The sequence below is a fragment of the Phoenix dactylifera genome, chromosome 3, assembly GCF_051530095.1.
Source record: "Phoenix dactylifera cultivar Ajwa chromosome 3, Ajwa_hap1_PhDact_Kaust_v1.1, whole genome shotgun sequence".
In the NCBI taxonomy this organism is placed as follows: domain Eukaryota; kingdom Viridiplantae; phylum Streptophyta; class Magnoliopsida; order Arecales; family Arecaceae; genus Phoenix; species Phoenix dactylifera.
Window position 1 is genome coordinate 44,086,737 of NC_143192.1, and position 24,757 is coordinate 44,111,493.

Genomic DNA, 24,757 nt, shown 5'->3' on the forward strand with positions numbered 1-24,757 from the left:
TTATCAGAGTATAAAAATAAATATTAATTTAAAAAAAAGATATTCATATAAATTTAAATTTTTAGAAAAATATTCATGCAAAAAATTGTTTCTTTTTTTTTAGAGTCGGATGGCTCATACACTCCTATTATGAATGCACCTAAAAAAGTTAAAAAATAATAAATTTTGGAGTATTTTAGACAATTTTTTTTTCCAACCTACAAGACCAACATGATCAGCCATGTACAAAGCCATCAGGCCCTTAACACTCGTGTGAGACATCGAGGGCAAATTAGGCAACGTGGAAGCTGAGCTCCTTTGTCTCGTATTGGTAGATGAGGGAGGATAAGCCATTATGCCCCACTTGTAATGTTGTGAACCTTTTTTTAAGGATTTTGAGGACGTATGATGCTTTGCGATTAATTTCTTACTTCGGACTTCTGATCGTATCTAGTTCGTCATGTTTTCCATCCCATTCGATGCCGAGATAATTAATAGAAAGATAAGCACTGACGAGGCAAGGGATATGAGCAAATATATGACTTGTTGAACGTAACGAATTGTGGAAACGGGCTGGGCTTAAGACTTGGGCTTTTTGGGCTTGGTTGGGCCAGTTTGGGCTAAAATTGAGTTCGGTGTTATAAGCCCTGCTTTCAAAATAATGGCTCCGGACTTGTTTGTTTTATGATTGACTGGACTTGAAATATTCGATTATCCTGGCTTATTGTTGCTCAAGAGTCCGGCTAAACCAGATGGTTCTCTTTTTCTTTATTTTGAGACAATGAGATGGTTCTCCCCATTCCATGTAACAAATTAATTGGCCTTGATTATATTATATCATACCAAAATCTTTCTCTGGACTTGTTTGTTTTATGATTGACTGGACTTGAAATATTCGATTATCCTGGCTTATTGTTGCTCAAGAGTCCGGCTAAACCAGATGGTTCTCTTTTTCTTTATTTTGAGACAATGAGATGGTTCTCCCCATTCCATGTAACAAATTAATTGGCCTTGATTATATTATATCATACCAAAATCTTTCTCTATGAATAAAATATAATGTATTATCAAAAAAAAAATACTTCAATTCCTTGTAACATGTTAAATATGTTATGATTTTAATTTCTCTCTGCGCTTCATGGCCCATTTCTCTAATAACTTATTGTTATCTTAATAGTTCAACCAATTTATTTATTTATTTATTTTATATTAGAATATGCATTTCTGTCTCCCTCTCATGTCTTGCTATGGTATTTATTTATTTTATTTTACTCGATTTGAAGGATGAATCTCGAACTTTGATGAAAGGGGAGTTATTGGAAGTTGCAAAGTAGTCGGGTTTACGAGTTACACCCAATTCTCTTTTTATTTATTTATTTTAATAAAAATGCATGAAGCCCTTTTTCCCTCTGCCTCTGCCCATGGCTTTCTCGTTTGTACTCATTTTATTCAAATTATTATATTAAAATTAGTTATCGGAATTTAGGATTAGTGGGTAGTTACAGAAAATTGTTTTTGTATTTCTTATGCATGGATGGCTACCGAGAGGTAGCTATTTTATAAGCTATATATATGTCAATGAGTATGTTTTGAAGGTAACAAGACTTTTAGGTGTAAAAATGTTATTCTTTTGGAAAACTAGACTATCGTTTAGATATTTTTGCAGAATTTGGTTAAAAATTCTATAAAAATATCTATTGGCTTATTTAACTTACATTTTTGAAAAACCTATCTAAATCCAATCAAAATTCTAGCCATAGTTTTTATTTTCCACAGAAATTGGACCAATAGAATTTGGTTGATATAGGGTCATACTTAAATGGATGGCTTAATCTACGAATTCTTCAGAATTTTTAGCCTAATCTCATAAAAATATCGAAACAAGCCTTTAAGAGAAACAATCGTGCTCAAAAAAAAAAAATCTTAGGAAAGTTAGTTTCTCTTAAAAGTAAAACATTTTTTGATCTCTTAAGGAGGATCAATCCCCCTCAAAGAGGATTTCAATAGTTAAACCTTAACTTTTTATTTTATTTATCAATATTTTTCTAATTGAATTTTAAAGTCAAACCTCAAGAATATTTTAACTATATACAGCTCTATCAAGAAATAGTAAGATAAAAAGTTAAGAATAATCAAAAACTTTAAAAGAGTTTAACTACTTGCATGGAACGCAACTAGCATGAATTTAATTGCGACTATGTTGCAATCAATGCTACAAACATTTTACATCTACTTGGGGGCTATTGCCGGGGTTGACATAATGGTGTTATTGCTATTAATTGGTCGCATACGATAATCAATTTGACTTCACATCCAGCTCAGGACAACCTAATCAAATAAAATCATCTTTGGAACCTATCTTTGAACCCCATTCCATAATAAAATTATCTTCACATTGCTTTCCTAAGATCATAATTAGGCAAACAAGCAAACACCAATTCATGCACTTAATATCCATCCAGTTACACAACAGACACGTGGAAAAGCATAAGATGCATCATTACATAACAAGCTCCAGCCTTTCAGCATCCCCTTTCCCACGCTCGGTCCACACTTCTGATGCTTTTTTGAAGCTGAAGCCTTGTGGTAACCACCGGTGGTCCAGAGAAACCCGACCCCAGCCAGCAATCTCCCGTCATTTCTTGCGCGCAACAAACCAAAGACATCGGAAAGTCACCGTCAGCACCCATCACCACACAATTTCCACCCCACCATAAACAAAATCATTCATTCAATCAATCCTGCCAAATCCAATGGCAATTTGTTGTCGGATTCGGCCCCGGAAGGAGTGGTTCCGGTCCCATACCTATCGGACCGGCGGGTCGTCCGATATAATGCTTGACCATTAGATTACTATTGGGATCCATACTTAGCATGGGCTCTGATATCGCGTTTGCACGCCAGAAATCAAATATCATGAATCAATGCGTTGATAATATAATAATTAGGGTTTTTATATGAGCATCCTCCTCAATATCAAATTCGATATAAATATTTTTTTAAAATTAATATTTGTATACATATCTTTGTAAAAAATTTATTTTGTTATTTTATTTTTTGATATTTATTTTTGCATATATATCAACCTCATATTGTTAAAAAAATAATAGTTTCAAATTAAAATGAGTAAAATATTCTTAATGAATAGATATACAAAAAAAAAATTATTTATGAGACGGTCGCAATAGAAAACAAAAAAAATAATTTTGATTTTTTTTAATTTTTAGTTAAAATAAATATTATTTTTATTAATGGTGTTAGAAGTGCATTTGTAAAAAATAATATTTTTATAAAAATAAATAAATAAATATAAATTTTAAGAAAGTATTTTTATAAATATAATTTTTTAGGAGGATATTTCTTAAAAAAAAGAAGGAAAAAAAAAAAAAAAAACTTAACAAGGAGCACATAGAAGCTTCGCGCGCGGTGTCGGCTTTTGCCCTTGGCTGCTACGTCCTCCCGGGTAACAGAAACGCACCGGACGCGGAGCTGAAACGGCCTCGACCGCGAGAAGCTTCCACGAAACCTCCCTCCAAGAATCGTCCCAAGTCCCCACTAGCCGAGCGCCCCTTGACGCGGTCGTCACGTCCGGCTTCATCGGTCCCTCCTTCGTAGAAGCTGTTAAAAAGAAAATTATTTTTTTAATGATTTTAAGAAGTACGATGCTATTAAAAAGGAGAGACGGCTTCTCCTTGTGGCTCGCAAAGAAGAAAGCAAGAAAAGAAAAAAACAAAACGAGAGAGTGATGGCGGAGGAAGGGGATCCGAAGGCGGCGGGGGAGATGGAGTACGAAGACTTGATGCCGACGATGGCGGAGAAGCTGGAGGCGGAGGAGTTCGTGAGGGAGCTGTGCGGGGGGTTCAGGCTGCTGGCGGACCCGGGGAGGGGGCTGATAACGGCGGAGAGCCTGCGGCGGAACGCGGCGGCGCTGGGGATGGCGGGGATGACGGCGGAGGACGCGGCGGCGATGGTGAGGGAGGGGGATCTCGATGGCGACGGGGCGCTCAACGAGACGGAGTTCTGCATCCTGATGGTGCGGCTGAGCCCCGGGATGATGGAGGACGCCGAGGCCTGGCTCGAGAAGGCGATCGCCAGGGAGCTCGTCAGACCCTCCTCTTCGGCCTAATTTTATTTTGTTTAAATTTAATTGTGGAACGAGGTAGAAGATGAAGAAAATAGATTCGATAGTTTTATTACATGGCTAATTGAGTCCTTCTGTACTTCTGTATGTTTGGATTTGAGATGTATTTGGTGGTTTAGTGGATAGAGTAATTTTTTCCAAACACTAGCTTTCATTTTTTTGCACTTTTTTTTAACAAGAGATCTCTGAATGCCCCATCTTGGATTTTGCCTTGTCCTCTCTTTTTCTCACAAATCTTGGTTAAAATTGTCGGATAATTTATGTTGGATTCAGAATATTTGCTTCAGCTTTGCAGCATTCATGATCAGAACATATTTATATTGGCAAAGTTCCTGCGAGTTATTACTAGTGGCGTATTCTTGCGTATTGCCTGATGCTAGTTGCACATAACTTCTTCCTTTTGGCAAAACAAAAAAATTCTTCTTCAACAGCTTTGATAGTTTTGCAATGGAAGCCTAACGTTCCACCACCTTGGCACCAAAAGGCAAAAGCATTAGATGGGAGTAGATTCATGCATCATTCATGGCTCGAGCCAAGTGCACAAATATCCAAAAACCAGCTCTTTCGAGCCCATATTATGGTTTCCACTGCCATGAGTTCTGCCTCCATGGGTCCTGCATCCCTCAATGAAATGAGACATGGCCTGCATTACTTGACCAGCCAGGTCGACGCTGCTTTCGATATAATGGAGATAGCACTTGAAGTAACAATGGCAAAGAATCTCTTTGAAACAAGGATATGGTTTTCTTTCGGAAATAAGAAAAAGTTATACGGAATAGTTTAGCTTCTATCAGTTTCAGCGGGTGCAACTCTTAATTTTTCTCTTGCGGAGAGCATGCTATTATTCTATATATATTTTTTTTTTCAATGCGTTTGGAAGAAAACCGGGGATAGTTTAAGTGGAGGAAAAAAGCAACGTTTCAATAATATTATATAATACATTATATATTACAAAGTTATATATTATATCATATGTAATACCATATTATGATATTAATATTATTTTGTATAACTACATTGTATTTAATATTGTACTGCAATATTATATTATTTAACATTCATCGATATTAATGTTATATCAATATTATAGGAGGGCTAAATTGGACTTTCGATCTCATAATAGCAAGGACAATGGAGGAGCTGTAAACATAATTAAACTTGGTTTAAGCTTATACGGGATAAAGCAGGGATAAATCCCCTTTATCGATCCTAACATCGAAAACAACCTATAATTGATTAATAATTCATGATCAATGTTGGATAATTGGCTTCGATTAAGTGGTCATCTTGACTTCTAAATATTCTTCATGGCCTCGCCTACAGGTTTGATATAAAAACAAAATTAGTAGAGGAAGTCCAACTGCAAAACTAGTCCATGCATGCTTTAGAAACAATCACGACCTAATATAGAAAATGGCAATGAATCATTTACAATTAGAATTTGGATGACTTTTTTGAGGTTGCCTTCTCTGACTAGTAGAGGTGGAAAAGGTTGGTCCATCGAATTAATTTGTTTGGATTAAGATAAGAATTTTAGGCTGGCCTCTTGAAGGTCGTCATTTGCTAAACCAAACTTGACCTATTTCCACCTCTTTTCTAAGGGAAAAATATCTCAGAAAGAGACACGAGGAAGCATCCATTTGCATCTCGGAGATGTATGACAAACTTTACTGTTACAGTCCTGAAAGAAGAAATACATATAGATGGGACCACAAATGAAATAGTTTATCATCATTTACCTCAGTCGAAGTTAATTAATCTTGTTCATCATGAAATAACCTATGGTAAATGAGAATATATAGAGGTTATTATGGTTTCTTTAAGCAAGGTGATGGACCAGAAAGAAAAATAAAACCAATAGATTGCCATGCTTTCTTGTGCAAGTTTCTATATGCATCCGTCCCTTCAAAAAGTCATTCAATTGTTCTCGAATTGGTCTATACGATGACTCGAAATATAACAATGTGACAAAAGAATCAGATCCCATAATCCAAAGTAGGGATTTGCTGGGTCCCTTAGGGACTATTGTCCCTAAAATAACCTGCCTGCTCATGAACTTTATGTGGATCTAACTAATTATGGCCATCACCAATATAGGTGCAACATTGCCAGGCATACATGAGAGACATCATTGGAGAAAAATATATTTGCTTCCCCACTTGAGCTGCAGCTTAAAGATATATAAGCCTACGTATTTGTGGGTCTTATGCAAAAATTGAGAGGATCTATAGCTGCAAAGCAAATTGCAAAGGCACCGTTTATGCCCACTGCATGGTAAAATCTTTTATTTTCACTATCAGGACCTGATTGGATGGATACATGCCAGACTTTGATTAATTATGATGCCAACAAGCTATTTCATTATTGCATGCAGAATTGATAGATTGCCATGTAGCGCATGAGGACCGAACCGAAGGGAAGGTTTCCACTGCTCAGCTAAACCAATTGCAGCAACAGATAAGATCAACGTCTACAACAAAAGTTCATCTTCAAACATCCATCAGTGAATAACGAGAAGTCTTGCCTTGGCACACATTTACAGTAGTAGTCTAGGAGGCTTGCCATCATTAATTAGATAGACGAACCAAGGCTCCATCCAAACGATCGACGATATTGTCCTGTAATGATTTAATTTTGCAAATGGCTTCGGCATAACAGTTCTTCCTCTCTATCTTTATCTCTGAAATTACATGTGGGACAGGTTGGTATGCGAGTTGTCCCTCTATCTTGATCGAAGGCATACATTTTTTTTTTTAGAGGTAGCAGACGTATGCCCTTAATGATTTAGAAGAAAAGTTAATAACTAGCTCCTTGAATTTTTAAGAAGACGTGATAATAATCAAGTGCAATATAGGGGCCACTGGGAGCGGTTGGAGGAGCAGCATGTAGCATGATGGTGCTACTGCACGCCATGCTGATGCCTAAACCTCAACCTTAGATTTTTTTTTTTTTTTTTTTACTTCAAGGCATACAAACGAGTCTCCAATGTAAAACAATAGAGAATGATATATAGTATTGCCATTTACTAACATCATGAGATTAACCTGCGTAAATCTTTGAAAAATTTGTCAGCAAATTTTGAAGGTCAGGGTTGTATCTTTAACGCAAACAAAGGATTCAGCTGATCCAGGTCGCTTTGAGATTTGTGCAGGCAGATCAATGATAAAGTTTGGAGTACTTTGAGATCTGTATGGTGGTGGGTGATCCAATGATGGACCATCGACTTAGTGATCTGTTCTTCTAATTGAACTATGACTATGAAATTCCCTTTCAGAAATCAAAGTGCGCTTCTGAATTAGGAAGTAGATTGTCTTGGGGTCAGGCTGACCTTCCACCTGTCGAGTCTTGACCTGTTTTTTTAAACTAAGCGGTTAACATAAGATTTGCAAATGCTCCATTTATGTCCCAAAAAAATGAGATTGAGCTAGCTTTTTCATAAGACGAGCCCAAACAGTTCACGCACAACTTGCTCAATTAATTAATACCAAAACTTCGATCATCCACAAAGAGAAAACTAAGAGGGTTTCGGCTCACAAACAAATTTATTCTTCAAGAACACCATATATTCTCACAAACTCATACAACGGTAAAAGCATATATCAAACGGAAGCTGTTAACAATAACCCTTCAACAATTTAAACTCAGAACATATATCTGCAGGCGTGCGCTCTCTCTCTCTCTCTCTCTCTCTCTCTCTCTCTCTCTCTCTCTCTTATTTTCCGCTGCCATCCCTTCCAACCCCAGAGCCAACCCTCATCTTATGCTTACGGCGTTTGATGTAATCCTCCACCCTCTCATTAATGTTCTTCTTTGATCTTTCTGTCGCTGCCGCCGCACCCGCCGGAGGGGCTGGCTGCGGCAGTGGTTGTGGTGTCGCCACTGCCTTTGGTGGCATTGGTTGCGGTATCGTCACCGCCTTTGGGGGTGCCGCGCTCGGTGGCACCACCTTGTCGGGAACCCTCCGAACTGGGACTGATGTAGTTGGCGGCGACGGCGGCGGCGGTGCCGCTGGCGTTGGCAGTGGGTGGTGCGGTTCGGCCTTGGGTGCAACGGTCTCAGCCGGTTTCTTCTCAGATGTAGGTGGTATGAGTTTCGCTGAAGTAGGCAGTGCCTTTTGAGGACCAGGATCTTTCGTGCCGGAGTCCAGAGAGTGATTTGGCCGAGTCGATGAAGGATTGGTGGTGCCTTCAGGTTCCTGATGGCGGAAAGTGAGGCGGCGAAGTGGGCGGAAAGCGGGGTTGAAGGCGTTGAAGAGCTTCTCACACATGCCTAAGGGGCGAGAGGTTGTTGATACCTTCTTCTTCTCCATCTGGTGTAGAAGAGAGGGTTGGATTTTGTTACGAAGATTGGAAGGGGAGAAGGGAAGAGTCTTTAATATGGGACGGGGATCGTCAGGATTAATGGCTGCAATCTTGCATGAATTGCTAGTGTGAATGCTAGTTGAGAGTTTGCGTGAAGTCAAGTTGACGGGAAATGCTTTGCTTTGCTTTGCTTTGCTTTGCTTTGCCAGATGCCCAAAGGCCACAAAAGGGAGATCTTTTTCCTTAAACTTTTGTTTGGGATCATATTCTTCGTTGGAAACGGGCCATCGTTTCGTTGTTAGACTAAATGCCATAGAATAGTGGATTAGATTGTTCATTTGGAAAAGCAGAAAAGTGGTGATCGAATTTAGAGGCAATGGTTTTCGTGTAATTTGTAGAATTCAGAATAACGGGAAATAATTAATGGTGATTTCTATTCGGAATCTGTATATGTATCACCGAGTGAGAAGGGAAAAGAAAATTAATGGAAGGGAGAATAATTCTCTACTTTCTTTTTAGAACAACTAGCTGGAGAGCACGCAGGCGGCAATATTTGTTAAAAAAGTAGAGACAGGAAATAACGAAGTGGGTGCGAACAACTGGAGCGAATCGCACCACCATTCGTAAGACTACGTACCAGAGGAAGACTGCATGGCTGCAGACTGCACTAATGGCCTACCACCACCCAGAAGGTATCCTGTCTTGCTCCCGGTTCACACGAATCCTTGTTGATAATGTCCGATCCGATCTGACCATGAGCAACAACATCAGGATGAAAAGATCGTTTGGAAGATTTTGCTGGATGTCATATGTCAGATTGTCAGGAAACATTGGACTTGGATCCATATGTGTTTCTATCAGACCGGATTGCAACAGGGGACTCCTTTTGGGTGACGTGGAAGAAAGGTTGTGCTTTGCCCAAGACAAAGCTAAAGAGCTATGGACAAGGGGCGCACTGGTAGTATGGATAGCTGCCACCCATTGCTTTAAGATATTCAAACCATAGTAGGTGGAGACGTTGCCTTCTAGGCCATATATGTCTACAGAGAGGCCAATGAAGCTGCAAATTGGGTAACCTCGTATATGGCTAACCATTCCGGGTTGGTGAGAAGGAGTTGTCTAGAATGCTTCAAGACTTATTATTTTTTTTGATTTTTTGGGATGTATTCACACTAGAAGTGTATGAATCATCCGTTATAGAAAAAAAAATCTATGGAAAGCACTAGTGACTTATCATGGGGAAGAATTAATTAAGTACTTGCCATTGGATCACGATCGAAGAGTTCTTATTTTGTTGGTTTTAGCTTCAGGCATGCTTGCACCTTAAAAAATGCATGAAATGATTAAGAAATTGTAGTTTTAAGTTGGATTATTGAACTATTATGCAACTGGCCTTCTGGCTTATTTGTGCTTTAGGAATGAAGAAACTCCCTTTATCCAAAATTATCATCTTCCTCCTTTGTATATACTTTTTCCAAGTGTAGTGGACTTTCGAGGATGGAGCTTAAATTACAACGACAAGAAATATCTCCTACTTTCCAACCCTCTCTCTTGCTCAAATCTGTCTTGGACAAGGATTTAGCGTCAATTTATAGCGGGTTGGCAATAAAAGCTATTTGGTGCTTAATTTAATGGAACTTTTTCAACTTGGAGTCGCGACTAATTATAGTCAACCTTATATTCATGGGAAAAAGCTTGGATGATTATATTTGTAGTGAAGATTTTTTAGACCTTAAAAGTACCTAAACGAATTATCAAATTTTTTAAAGTTTTTAAGTTCAAATTTCTCATAGAGATTTTGTTCTTTGTTGGTGCTGTTGGGTTTCTGCATTAAAATGCATTATATATATATAAAGATATATAATAAGATCCCCTAGACATAAAGCTACCGCCCTCCCCTCCTCTTTGGAGAAAGGAAAAAAAACCCTACCATCTATATGATTTATCTTAACATCTAAACCAACTAAGACTATCACATCCATACTCTTCTTAGTTGTATAAGAAATTTCATATAGAAATTACAAACCACTTACAACCTCTAAGTGTGTCCATAGATTCACTACAGGAAAACCAACCTATCCCGATGCATTTTGCGACTTTTCACGATGCTTATAAGCGTCGGCTAAAGTCCCGCCGACGCTTCTCAAAGCGTCGCCAAAGCGTCGGCGATACCTGAGTGGGAAAAATTTTTTCTGACGCTTTTGGGAAACGTTGCAAAAGGTAGTTTTTAGCGACGTTTTCTAGATTAAAAGCCCATGCTTATAAGCGTCGGCTTTAGCCTTCAATTATTTAAAAAAAATTATTTTTTTCACTAGGGACCGAGTGTAGGCATTATCGAGAGGGAAGACCACCAGATTGAGCAGCGAAAAAATGCGCTAAAATGGAATCAGGAATCGATAGCGAGAAGAGGAATTAAAGAAATAAAAGTACAAGAGAAAAAGAAACAAACAGAATCTAATACTTACATAAGAGTTGTCCTACAGCCGTGATTGAAGCTCGTCATTCGCCTTGGCTAATTCATCGCAAGACTCCATGGCCCTCTCAAGATCCCGTTCATACAGAGAGCACTCCTCCAATTTGGCGTAGTGATTCACCAAATCAGCATGTCCCGACGCCACCATCTCCTTCTCCTCGATGCACCTCCTCAACCCCTGGGCATTCATGGTCGCCTCTGCCTACCCACATCAAAATCAAAACTTCCCCATAAAAAACCAAACCCTAGAAACCCAGGAGCAAGAAGAAGCCGCAAAAGATCAAAGAACTTGCACCTTATATTGCTCTACACGCTTCTCAGCCTCCTTGAGGCGCTCCTAAAGGACGAAGATCTGATCTTGGAGGCGGCGGCGGGCGTCTTTGGAAGCAAGGACCTTGAGGCGGAGATTCTTGTCAGAGATTGGGAGGTCGAGCGAGTTCTCAATGGATTCACAGATGTACTCGTCGGTCTCTGGATCCATGGTCTCTTGGCCAAGAAAACGTATAAACCCTAGAAATCCTAAATATTTGGCTGCAGTCAAGAAGTAGGGAACCTCGGAAGCCCGAGGAAGAGGGAGTAAGGCGGATCGAGAGAGAACCCTAACCTAGAGATCTGAATGCCTAGAGTCATCTTTCCTCCTCCTCGCTTGCCTGGAGTCATCTGAACGCGATGGATTGTCGGCGTTGTAGGGAGGAGGAGAGGAGAGGATCGAGAGGGTTATAAGAGCTAGAAAAGAAGGGAGTGGTGATGCCGAACCTGGTGCTGGAGAACTCGTAGAGCTTCATCTCCGTCTTCCCCCTCACCATCTTCCCTCCTCCTTTTCCTCCTCCTCTTCACCTGGAGTCAAGTTTCCCAAAATAGAAAGAAAAATAAATAAACAAGGAGAGGGGAGGAAATCTGAACACATGGAGTCATCTTTCCTCCTCCTCGCTTGCCTCCAGATTGGGGCTCGGGATGAAGGTGAGAGAGGGGGGAGGCGGTGGATTGTCAGCGCCGTAGGGAGGAGGAGAGGAGAGGAAAGGTTATAACAGCTAGGGCATCGATCGATGGGAGGCAGATATTTGAGTGAATTTGGCCTCCGGCGATGCTTATAAGCATTGTCGTAGGTCCAGACATTAACGACGCGTTTTAAGCGTCGTTGATTTCGAAGTTGTACCGACGCTATTTAAAAGCGTCGGCAACGTTCGGCGGTGAAGGGGGATTGCCCGACGCTTCTCCCTAGCGTCGGAAAATCTCCATTTTCCTATAGTGATTCTTTTTCTTTTTCTTTTTTTACCTAAGTTGAAACTCATTGTTTTCATATCGCTAAGCTCAAGTTTCATGTAGCGACTACAAACTTCAGCAATTTCAATATGGAACATGCCGAGCAGAAAATTAACAAAAAATTCTTGAAGAGACTTTTGATTTTTTGCTCATTTTTAAGCTCGTTTCTATGAAAAATATGAATGGTCCGGTATCAATGAGTATGTAGATGAAAACTATTTGTAAGTCTCTAAATAAATTATAGATGTTTTTGGATTCTTAAGCTCAAGCTTCATATAGAGACTGCAAATAATTTGTTATCTCTATATGATTCAGATATCAATGAACTTTCCAACTATTTTAAGTTCTTCAGTTTCGTAAGGTACTTCGTAGGAATATGTCAATAAAAAATTACTTAAAGATCAATAAAATGAATTTTCAATTATTTTTAGATTTCTAATCTCAAATTTGATGTTCAGACAACACGTCGTATTCAGACTCTTCACAAAGAATGTTAGTAGGAAACTACTTAAAACATTAGACTATATATCAATCCATCTAGTAATTTTTTTGAATAAACTATCTAATTTCATCAAGCACTGGATTCTTCTGAAATAATAAATATCACACCCATGTGTACCTCAAAATATGCCTCAAAAAATGTCTAAATCGTTCTTTTTGGTATGTACTTTTTAGAGAGTTTTTTTCTTTCTTTTTTTGGGAGGTAAGGGGGGAATGGAGAGCGAGATAGGCAATTAGGCTCGGAAAGACCCCTCAGTCCACCCATATTTGCACCAAAAACCAGGTTACATGCATCCATTCAAGCACATTACATGATGAGCATAATAACATTCATCTTCTATATATATAATGGTAATGCTCGTCGATGTGACACCATCACTCAATATGTATCTATTTATTTATTTATTTATTTATATCCCAAATTAACCCTTTTTCTCCAACACTTGTTGAAGGCTCCGTCGCTATCTAGAATAGCGTCTTCTTCTGGTCCAGTTTGCTTGTGTGCTTGCGTGTTTCTATTGTGCGGTTGGAATATGAACAAAAATCGTATGGGGCAGGCAGGAGAAAATATGAAACAGACTTCTTATTTTATCATGTTTTTCTTAAGGTTCATTTTAAAGAAAAAATTCAAAAATTAAAGACTCCTCCCACTAATGAAGTCATCAATCCTATAATTAAAACAAAAAAGTAAATTACATAAATCTTCTGAGGCTTATATTTGTTATACTTACATCCAGTAGTTTGTAAAACATCTACTTACTCTCAGTTAAAAGTCAAAATTGTCTCTGACTGAGGAGGAGAATATATACGTTTTTTTTATATCCTTGGGTGACTGTTACGTCACATAAGGTTATTTTGGTTATTTTCATAATTTTTTTGACGTAGCATTTGGGTCTCATAAAGTTAACGGTTTGACTAATGTTCTATTACGTTATGGGTTAAAGTATTAGATAAAAATAAATCTCAGGAGGATAAGCGTAGGTTTTTCACACTATTGGGTGTAATGTAACTTACCCCATATCTCAGGGAGATTCTTGTAAATTACTCTTGAAAAAAAAGAAAATGACATATGGCATCCTTTTTCTTTCTCATTTCCAAAACATGCTTTTTACCGGTATATACTATATGGCCAAGTAATACACACCAATCAAATTAATTATTTAGCAAGCCAATACATTTATCTAGAGATATATATAGTTTCCAGAACATGGTGTTCACCAATACGCAATACACGACCAGCTGATACACTTAGCAAATTAGTCATCTAGCAACCTAATACACACTTCTAAAAAAATTAATATACAATTTTCAGAACAGCATGTTCACTAATTAGGACTACTTGGCTTGGTGATACATACTTATTAACTTTCTGATACATGCTGCAAGTTTTTTTACTAGATATCCAGCAGTGATCCAACACATACGCCCAGATAAATTGAAATACAGTTTCGAGAACATATTTTTACCAATATGTACTATATAGCTAGATGATACACATCAAACAAAAAAGTCATCTAGTAAACCAATACATACCTCTAAGTAATCGATATATAGTTTTCAGAATATAGTATTCATCAATACCAGTACACAAGTTTTTACCTTTTTCTAACACAAGAATTATATATATATATATATATATATTATTTTTTAGATCTATGAACTTATAGGTGCAAAGATTCTTGAAAAGAGAGAGGGGTTTGGAAACGAATAAAGGAACTTAAGGGGAGAAGAAAAATATTACGGATGGAAGAGACAGGTTGATGAGGAAGAGGATATATGGAGAGACTTGATGAGGAAGAAAAAGGATGCGGATAATCTTTCTTCATGAATAATGCTTTTAGCACATGTATTTTTTTTTTTATTTTTTTTAAGTTACAAGACTAATGAACTCTGTTATTTGATTTTTGGAATTCCTCTTTAAGATAGGCGTCAGAGGAAACATAGCAAAATAGAACTCCCATCTCACATGATATTTTATAGTCCCTGCCCCATATATTTTTTCTTCCAAAAAAATGAAGTCCCAGTCCTTCCCTTACCAATGCCACGGTTCAACTTTAGGCTGATGTAGCGGCAACCAAACATATTCCCTCTGTAGAAAACTATGTATATCTTTTGCGGATGCTTTGATATCTATGCAAATGGATGAATATCTGGATCATTCATGATTGCTTTAAATATATGTGCAGGTGGATGAATATCTGGATCATCTGCGGTTGCTTTGAGATCTATACAGGCGGATGAAAATATGGATCATTCGTCATTTCTTTAACATCTATGCTGGCAAATCAATAACTAGATCATCCATGGTTGCTTTGAGATCTATGCAGATGGATATATATTTGAATCGTCCATGGTTACTTTGAGATCTGTGCATGTGGATGAATAATCATGATCATCTACTTATTACTTTGAGATCTATGCAAGGGGATGAATAATCTTGATCATCTATGTGGTTGCTTTAAGATTTTGTATATAGTGATTAATAATCTAGATCATCTACCAGTCACTTTAAGGTATATGCAGGTGGATGGTTGATCCTGATCATTAACTAATTGCTTTAAGATCTCTACAAGTGGATCAATAAAGTTTGGAACACTTTGAGATCTATGCAATGGATGATCCAAATATTCTTTCTACTGCTTAGATCTCAAAGCAATCAATGGATGTATCAGATTATTCATCAATTTGGACAAATCTTAAAGCAATCCAAATAATCATCCTCTTGCATAGATCTCAAAGGGACCATATAGATGATCTAGATTATTCATCAATCTCCACAAATCTTAAAGCTAGAATAGGCTAAAAGAAGAAGAGGGTATTTTTGTTAACTACAATATCACCTGCTAGCCGGGACGTCGAAGGACTGATTTGGGAAAAGAGTATCTAATAAACTTGAGAGATCCAAGTCGAACTTTTTAAAATTGAGAGGTATCTTCGAGATTTGCCCAAGGATGAGAGAATGTTCCTGTAATTTTTCTAGTATGTTTACAACTTACATACAAGCTCTCTAATAAACTTAGAATCCTCATTGGATTGTCCAGCACCATTTGTTGGATATATATTATTTTTCCTCAAAAATAAATTTAATGTGCAAAATGGTAATATGCGATGTAAACAGTAAGTTGACGCCGTTTTCCTCATCGCAATATGAAAAATCATTTCGAGAAAAAAAAAGGTATCCTTTCACATCAATGTACTTTTTTTTGTGTGTATTGTATTATCCCCAATTTATAGCTATATCCTCTATCTAGCATAAATATTCCAATAGGCATCACCTTGGCCCAAATAATAACCATGGCGTAGACAACGACGTCCGCCACATCGCACTACCTCAAAAACTTCTTACAAAATGATACAACGGCAATGACGTTGGCATTGGGGCTTCATATCAATATGCTATTTAAGTCATTTAGCGGACAGAGAAAATGTATAATATGTTGTGGGATACAGAGGAAACGGCTTGGCTGAAGAATTAGCTTTACAACTAATTCATTTCTATTTTAAACCAAGAGATTTTCTTAAATTTGTTAAAACATAAAAGGTTAGTGGTCCTTTGAATCACTGCACACAACATGGAAGAGTTAAATCGCCCACGAAAAAAGATCTTCAGCAAAATAAATCTACGTCAGAACAGACTATAAAACTCATCAAAAAAATATATAATAAAAAGCCGTTTCTGAAAAAGAGAAGAGAAGAACAGCCGGTTGCCTCCGAAAGAGAGAGAGAGAGAGAGAGAGCGCGATAAAATTGAACGCCATCCAGCTTTTCCGATAACTCTCACCTAAGGACCCCTAATCCAAGCGATGGAAGTGACCCAAATTAATGGATTTCAATCAAATTGGCCCTCCAGAAATTTGATATCCCAAAAAAGTCTTGCTTCCATGCTCTTCTAGAAGTACTCTACCCGTAATGACTGCCTGCCTAGAGTACTCCCTGAAAAACGAATGCCTGCTTAGCATGCAGAAGGCGAGATACATGATGCAATCCAACGGATCACGCAACGAAGGACATTAGTCCAATCCATAACACCATTAACAGTCACTATGAGGTCGACGGGAAGAAGAGAACAAAACTAGTAGGCACTTATCTAATACAATCCTTAATTAAACGCTTTTACCATAAAGTAACTAGGACGAAACTAATGCAACTCGTATCAGTAAAACAAAAAAAAAATGAAAACGAATATAGCATCCAATCATAAAATTATATAACATAACCACGCTGGCTTCCTCGCTAAGAGCTAATCAAAGGGTAAAAGGGGCAGATGCAGAGAAATCCTAATGATAGTCTCCTGATGATTCGTTCACCACGCACAGCCTCTCACAACCCGGACGCTTCATGTCCTAGACCTTCTGACAGGAGAGCGGCTGTAAACAAAAACACCAGGATAAGTATAATCAAAAACGAATTCTAAAACCTACCCAGAGCCATAAAAAAAAAGTTCACTGAAACACGCTTGATAAAATAATATAAAAATACGTCTCAAATTGTGCCACCGTTTATAAATTTGAACCATTCAACATACTAGCCTGCATTCGCCATTTCTGAATCTGAACTATTCAACATATTCACCTAAGTTCAAATACAAAGAGAATACATAAAATTCCCAGGTTTTTTAAGGTAACATAAAATTCGAAGGGTAAATTGAATGGACTGCTGCACTGCATCTGTTGTTGAACATCCAAAAGCCTAGAAGCACCCATATAATCACCATTCAAGCAGGCGCAAACACAAACATGCACGGGTACAAATTAACACCAACGGTATGTAACATACCAAAGTTTTGCAATCCTCACCTTCGATAATGACCACAATCAGGACTTCTGCTCCTATCATATGCTCTGTCATATCGATCATAGACAGGACTATGGGCACGACCATAGTCAGGACTTGGGCGAGCCCTGTTGTACACTGGACTAACAGAGCGACCATATGGGCTAACATTACGCCTTCCATAACCACCCCTCGGAGGGCTGTCCCTCCTGTCACCATGCTCACCATCATCCCTAAAGGCATACTCAACCGATACAACACGATCCAATATCTTGCTGCAGTGTACAGGAGAAAAAGATGATGATCAGCATACCTTCCAAGCATCATGGACCAAGCTTTCTAGCAATATGTTTAAAGCTCAGTAATATAATACAGACAGAAAGGTAATGGGCAGCAAAAGTGAAATTAAGTACTTTAAAAAATTGAAATTGTTAATGTTACAAACAAGAAACCAGATAGGCATATGCAATAACTTGACTTTCAATGGCATAGAACTTGCAAACCCAGCTTCTCAATCATGATTCATACAAGTAAATTATACGGCAAATGATACACTAGAGCATTAAACTAGACAATCTAAATCTGACAGCCATATCAAAGCATTTGATCTAGTTATTGGCAAGCACAAGATGAGCTCACCCTAGAACCAAAAATTCCTAATGAGTGAAAGAGGGAAGAAAAGAGAGGCTTCAGGTTTCATGACTCTGTAACATATAACCCAATTACAGAAAAGAACTCTACGCATCAATGAAGAATGCAACTAGGCACCAAGGAACAGAAAGCAAATCATCAGTAGACACAATTTGGTTTATGATTCTTGCTAGCCACCAGCATGTCAATGTGTATGTCCAAGCTTCAAAAGGAGATCAATCTATAATTTTTTCCCAGATATTTCTCATAACTAAACATGTCAGTTTGGAATCAAGGATACCTGCACCACCAACATGGATTGTGCATGTGCATCCATGTCGTGCGTGCGTGCGTGTAAGTTACAGAGAGAGAGAGGGGGAGGGAGGTTTTAGGCTCCTGAAAGCAAAAACCTCTATCAGTAGCGGGACCCATTCTCCAACAAGTAACTATATCAATGGGTAAGAAGTAGGACTAACAAACATTCCACAGATAACACCAAAAAAATCCAACAAAATATGCTACTACTCAAGTGATATACCATAAGCAACATGATCAAGCCATTGTGGTAACAAAAACATGCAAGTCAAAATAAATGTTAAGACAAATAGACATGTGCACAACAGAAGCATGCTTACTTTACTGTTAAACAAGAAGACACAGCAATAACAAGAAACAAAAAGAATAATCCAATCCGTTGAGTAAAAATTTTCAGCATAAAAAATGTTAATGAAGGAAAAGAACAAGAATGCTAACCTCAAATTTGTACGTCCAAGGGCTTTTGTGGCTTCCTCCTGGGTTTCAAACTGCACAAATGCAAAGTTCCTCCTGATCCGAATATTTAAAATCTTCCCATAAGGTTCAAAATGCCTTTCGACGTCCCTGACTCTAGTACGGATTGGATCAAAATTGATAACAAAAAGTGTTTTAGTGGGCCTAATGTTTGCCATTGACCTAGAGCCATGTCGTGGACCACGTTCCCCTTGCTGTAAGAAAACACTCAGACAAGTGACCATCAGATGTCATAGCATAGCTATTGACAAATCCAAGACAAAATACCCAAAAGACAACATCAATAATTGAACCATGAAAAAATTATAGCAGGACAAAATATAAGTTAATATACGAAAGATTTTCTTTTCAGAAAGGGAAATTACCCTTGACCACTCAACTGACAGCCTGCGCCTACTATAGCCAAAAGGAATATCATCAAGGCCTCGTATGGCATCTTCAGCATCACGTTCATCTTCAAAATAAACAAAAGCATACCCTGCAACAAAAAAATATTATAAGATAGAGAACAGCATAAAAAGTGATTCGCATCATTTTGTTGCCCATATATCAGTATGACATCCAAATTGGGTCATATTCCTCATGAAAACAGAAAAATACTACACCTGCATACATCTGTAGGCCTGACACTAGAATGTGAATAATGGAATCCTTTTAAGGTAGGAACTAAAGCATGATGTCATGTAAGTTAATTCCAAGGTATGAAGTCACTGCCCAGCATGCTTCACCAGAAACAGTGCAGGCATTCAGCTGGCATGGCATGATGATATTGGTTGGCATGGCATGATGTTGACATGGCATGATGATTCGGTTGGCATGGCATGATGATAACAGTAGGCATTGCATGATGATGAGTCCTCAACAATCATGCCCGGGCAATGGCAACGTTGGACAATGCAGAGGTGAGAAACGGATGTTCGTGTGAAACAACAAAGTATGCCGGTAGTGAATGGTAGGAGCTGATGTGCTGGCAGGAAAGTTTCCTTCAATACGGGAGGTTTTTTGCATGGAAGTGATGAGCCCAGAAAGAGCTCGATTTCCCTTAGTCGTTCCTGCGTCAAAGCAAACATTTAAATATGGATGTCCTTCAAACAGAAATTGCAACACTGATCTTGTCAGACCAACCACTGTCTGAAATTGACACAGTGGGCGTACATAACATTACGTGAGCCATGTTGAGAGTTGCAGTCTATCATGGTAACAAAAAGTTCCAGCTTTGTCATTACAAACTAAAGGAAATAGCACCAAATTTGAAGTAACTTGTTTACATATCTTGCTGTGACTAAGGAGAATAACAAGACAAGGAAAAAGATACAAGTGCATATGCAAATAGGTGATGTGTGAACCACAACCTAGCTCCCTACATCCTTGCCCACATATGAATCTACAGAATCATGCAAAGATGGGGTTTTATGCTTCATGGCACACCAATACAGACTACACCAATGCATGCAAGTGCACCTAGCAGTCATCACTAAAAATGACCCTTCATAAAGTTTGATCGCAACAGAAGCCAGTCACCACAAGAAGTAACAGAGTATATATGAGTGGCTCTACCATTTCAATCACATGATCACCCTGGTTATGACCTGTCCACAACATCATGGAGGGGCAACCAATTCGATATCCTGCGCTGCTCATATTAACATTCAGAAAACAGAGTGCACAGACATTTTCCATTGCTTTGCAGGTTTTTATCACATGCTCATTGAGCAATCACTTAATGAACAGGTTTTCTCCAAATTAGAACGAAAGATTTGCTTTGATCTGTGATCAGAGAGTATTCAATCACTTGGTTTTTGCTCTACAACTGTTTCAAAATATGCAGAACACAACGAATATGCAGATCATCCACTAGGATGACACACCATGCGTTTTTTCACAGAACACCATGAGATAAAATTATCTTACATATATAAGGATGAAAAATACTAATATATAGTATAACCACAAAAAAATTGAATGCTATTGGAATGAAATGTTTGAAAAATCCTGTATTAAAGGGTGTGCCTTAGTAGGAAGGTTCTTGCAAAATAATATTAAATAGGAGGGGTTCTTTTTTGCATTTTATATTTGGGATTCTTTATTTGACACCATGCTTAAAAAAAATCAAAATTTACCCATTAACAAAAGTTATGTAATAAGTAATAACGCACCAATAACCTCATAATTCACGTTGTAAACCAGTTAGAATGGTTAGATGGCAGCTTTGCCAATTAAAAAAAATCTAATTATTCCTTAATAATTATAAATACCTAGAACAACCACATTACACCATTAAAATAAATAAGAAGACGAAGAAGTAGAAGATGCAATATCGATGTAACAAGAATTAACCTAGTAAATATGAAAAAAAAATTATCCATTTGATCCCGTAAACATGTGCATAAACAACAATACTGCATGGCATTTTTAAAATTGCCTAGCCCTTCTTTTCTTGTTCGTAGAGAAGGGGGGCAGAGGAAGCGAGAAGGAGGTCAAGGTCAGAGAAGCATTTGGATGGGCACAAAAGAGTCACTAGTATGCTATAGTCATTCACATAACGCAAGCTCAACCACTCCCATTACCATGTTTCTCCAGTTCAGTTTAGGTCTTTTTTTATGTCTATCAACACCTTCCACTGCTCAGCTAAAAACAATTAAGGGGCCATTGATCATTAACTAAAACAATGAAGAATCCCATTTCTATAAAGTTTAATGAGTGCATAAACATTAGAAAATACAGCAACTAGTGGAAAAATCTTGAATAACTTTTAAGGCATGGTATTGAATTATTAACTTATTTCTAGAAGGAATTCAAAATACAAAATTAACTAAATATTCAAGCAAACTTTCTTTAAAAATATTCCTTAAGTTGCTCAAAACTCTATGGAAAGAAACAAAAAAGTCCCCATCCCGATGTCAACACCAGCATAAAAAGTATAATTTAGCAATGCTATCAATAGTAAGAAGACCAGCTCGTCCAAGCGCTCAACAAACAAGTTCATTTTTTATCTGAAAATCAAAAACATATCTAGGTCTACATGTGAGCTATTAAGAAGATAAGATGAATTTGGCAAATAGCAAACTTCCTCTGATCAAAAAAAATTCTATGGATGAAGCAACTTAAAAAATAAAAAGGAGATGCACAAGGAAAAGCTAAACCTAGATGCAAAATTTGATCATATCTGCATCAAGCATATATAGTTTGGTGCAAAGTCATGCCTAACTAAACAAATATGCAAGCAGTGAAAGCTAAGGCAAAAGATAGACAAACTGAAACATGAAATTTCTTGACCTTTACAGCATTATTAAAGAAACCTTACAATGAGTTCACACAGCTGGACTTCTGCCACATTTTTATAGCCTTCTGAGTCAGGAAGTAACCCCAACTAAGGCCAAAAAAGAGAGTGTGTGATAAAAGAATTTTCAGAACTCAATATTGCAGTAATAAGCAAACAAATGAACGGCAAAATAAGATGGTCTCACTTGATCATATAAACATGGTAATATACAGGACCTGGAACTACTCACAACAGAAAATTTCATGATGTTAAAAAGTTTTTGACTCAAGAAAAGGTCAGAGATAAGAAAACTGTAGGCACAACAAAAACTTCTAAAACATTGTTATGTAAACAAAATTCAGAAAGTTTCTAAAATTAGTTGTACAATATCAGTGAATATCAAGATTCATTATAAAAATTGCCAGGAACATCACGGAAGCATTCTTCTTTCGCTCTAAATCAGAAAATTTTTGGGCATAAAATATATGAAAAATTAAAGGATTTGTAAACTATTGGATAAGTCTATAACTAAACATATTAAAAATTTGATAGATACAGGACTTGCACCGCATAAAGGAAAGATTGCTGAAACTTGAAACCTCGAAGCAGCTCTCATAATTTGTTTTAATACAGTCAGCAAATGAAATCTACACTTCTCAAGAAATGGTGTTTTCACTATATAATTATATTCCAATACACAGAGAAAGCATGAAGACCTAAAATCAAATACATCACCAAAAAACAGTCAATTTCTTAAACATTAGCTAACCGCACAAGATGTACAACATTTATTTTCAAAAACGACAAAAAAGAGAGAAGATATCACGGTGAAGTGCATTCTTCGAATTGCCCCTGATATGACAAGCCATGAGTCTTCTGGATCGGTAAGTGGTAGAAACCCTTTCAGCCACAATGTAATTTGCAAATAAGGATAAAGAAAAGCTGTTTATATTTTAACCCACAAGATGACCAGTTTTTCCATTTTTCCTCATAACAATAACTACTGTTCATGCATGAGTTGGTGATGGACATGGGCAAAGAGTGTCATTGCACCACCTCCAAGTGGGTGTCAGAGATGTAATAGATATCCCAAAAAAGGGACACCATCGGCATTTAAATCAGAGAACCCCATTTCTTTGCCGACTTAGAATGCAAGGGATATACCAGAGAAAAAGGACGAGCGCATCTCAGATTTTATCCAACAATCCTACCAATTTCTTTATTAACACGCACTTGTCATTAGGAGGGAAATTGCACCGCCCAAGATTGAATGGGAACTTAATTATGAAAGCCCATCATATCATAAACAAATTGGAACTCTAATTTAGATCTAAATCAGAGAACCCCATTTCTTTGCCGACTTAGAATGCAAGAGATATACCAGAGAAAAAGGAGGAGCACATCTCAGATTTTATCCAACAATCCTATCATTTTCTTTATTAACACGCACTTGCCATTAGGAGGGAAATTGCACCGCCCAAGATTGAATGGGAACTTAATTATGAAAGCCCATCATATCAGAAACAAATTGGAACTCCAATTTAGATCAAGAGGCAAAGACCCTCCTCCTTGAGGGCACGCAACAAAAAAGGCTGACGCTTTAAACTAAAAGAAGCCACAGTGCTGATGACTCAACCGTATGCCAAACCCAAAAACAAGCTCTTGAGTCATAACAGTAGACTGATCTTTCTGGTACCTTTCCATGTCAAACATGCTCGCCTTTCAAACCAGAGATAAAAAAAAAAAACAAGAAGGAAAAATCCAATCCAGAGATAAACCGACACCCGAAAAAGAAAGACAAATACAATCCAGAGATAAACTGCCACCCAAATAAGAAAGAAAAAACAAATCCTGTAAAGAATAACAAAGGGTTCAAAGACAGCGAAGAAATTTACCAGATTTCATGTCGATGCGGTCTACCCTTCCATATCTACCGAAGAGCCGCTCCAACTCCGACTGGCGAGTATCGTAGTCAAAATTTCCGCAGAACACCGGCCTCATCCTTCCAGGTCTAGCCAAACAAAACCACCAAGAGCCCTAAATCCAGAGGCGACAAAGATCAAGAACAAGAAACTGCGAGAAGAAAACCTCTATGAACCGAATACAACAGAAAACGATCGCACAAGAACCCTAAACCCACAAAAAAGATCCTATACAAGAGAATCATAGGAACAACCCAAACCCTAACCAATCTCAAAACCACCCTAAACCCTCAAAGAAGATCCTAGAGACGTGAATCGAAGGAACTTAGCAAAACCTAACCTAGGAAACAGAGAGAGACGTGAAAAGACCATACCTTCTACAGTCACGATGGCGAAGAAACCCTAGCAAAAGAAAAGGCCGTTAGGCTTCCAGGGGCGAGGGTGCGTTTTAATAGGAGAGGTGGGGGTGGGGGCACCGGTTTTGACGCCAGTTTGACGCCGCTTGTCTTTCGCTCGACGGTCCACCTTAAAAGTGGCCCACGATAGGGGAGGGTGAAAAGGCCACCATGGGGGACGAATGGATCCAAGATCTGGGCCCAAAATAGCCTGATCTCGCGGCTCCTGTACCGTCCTGGGCCTTCAATCTTCGGATAGAACTAATTATAGAAAACTAATGGACGGTGCCGACAGTCGCGGGACATGGGAGGGCGCCCTTCTTCCTCT

General features: G+C 38.1%; 2 protein-coding genes across 5 annotated transcripts; one reads left to right on the top strand and one right to left on the bottom strand.

Annotated features, from left to right (window-relative positions):
- The first annotated feature begins 3,498 nt into the window (after positions 1 to 3,498).
- Positions 3,499 to 5,034, top strand: LOC103719469 (calcium-binding protein KIC-like). The gene has a single exon (XM_008808726.5). The coding sequence runs from the start codon at positions 3,725 to 3,727 to the stop codon at positions 4,103 to 4,105; it is 381 nt and encodes a 126-aa protein (XP_008806948.1). The 5' UTR covers positions 3,499 to 3,724; the 3' UTR covers positions 4,106 to 5,034.
- An 11,707-nt stretch (positions 5,035 to 16,741) lies between these two features.
- Positions 16,742 to 24,515, bottom strand: LOC103719471 (serine/arginine-rich splicing factor RS31-like). Of its 4 annotated transcripts, none has more exons than XM_039121755.2 (6): positions 24,409 to 24,515; positions 24,008 to 24,185; positions 19,216 to 19,328; positions 18,815 to 19,044; positions 17,455 to 17,706; positions 16,742 to 17,025 (listed from the first exon to the last, which is right to left on the bottom strand). In XM_039121755.2, exons 2-6 carry the CDS (start codon positions 24,111 to 24,113, stop codon positions 16,995 to 16,997), a joined length of 732 nt encoding a protein of 243 aa, XP_038977683.1. In that variant the 5' UTR covers positions 24,114 to 24,185; positions 24,409 to 24,515; the 3' UTR covers positions 16,742 to 16,994. The 4 variants fall into 4 exon arrangements, with proteins under 4 accessions (XP_038977683.1, XP_008806953.2, XP_008806952.2 ...); XM_008808731.4 differs by having other exon boundaries at positions 24,008 to 24,123; positions 24,409 to 24,514; XM_008808730.4 differs by having other exon boundaries at positions 24,008 to 24,149; positions 24,409 to 24,502.
- Between the last annotated feature and the right edge of the window lie 242 nt (positions 24,516 to 24,757).

What these genes read in the sequence shown, in the direction of transcription:
- LOC103719471 (XM_039121755.2), bottom strand. Translation starts at nt 24,113, where the DNA reads ATGAGGCCGGTGTTCTGCGGAAATTTTGACTACGATACTCGCCAGTCG. An exon ending in CCGCATCGACATGAAATCTG is followed by an intron (nt 19,329 to 24,007) that starts GTAAATTTCTTC and finishes TTTTTGTTGCAG; the next exon opens with GGTATGCTTTTGTTTATTTT. An exon ending in CTTGGACGTACAAATTTGAG is followed by an intron (nt 17,707 to 18,814) that starts GTTAGCATTCTT and finishes TGTACACTGCAG; the next exon opens with CAAGATATTGGATCGTGTTG.
- LOC103719469 (XM_008808726.5), top strand. Translation starts at nt 3,725, where the DNA reads ATGGCGGAGGAAGGGGATCCGAAGGCGGCGGGGGAGATGGAGTACGAA.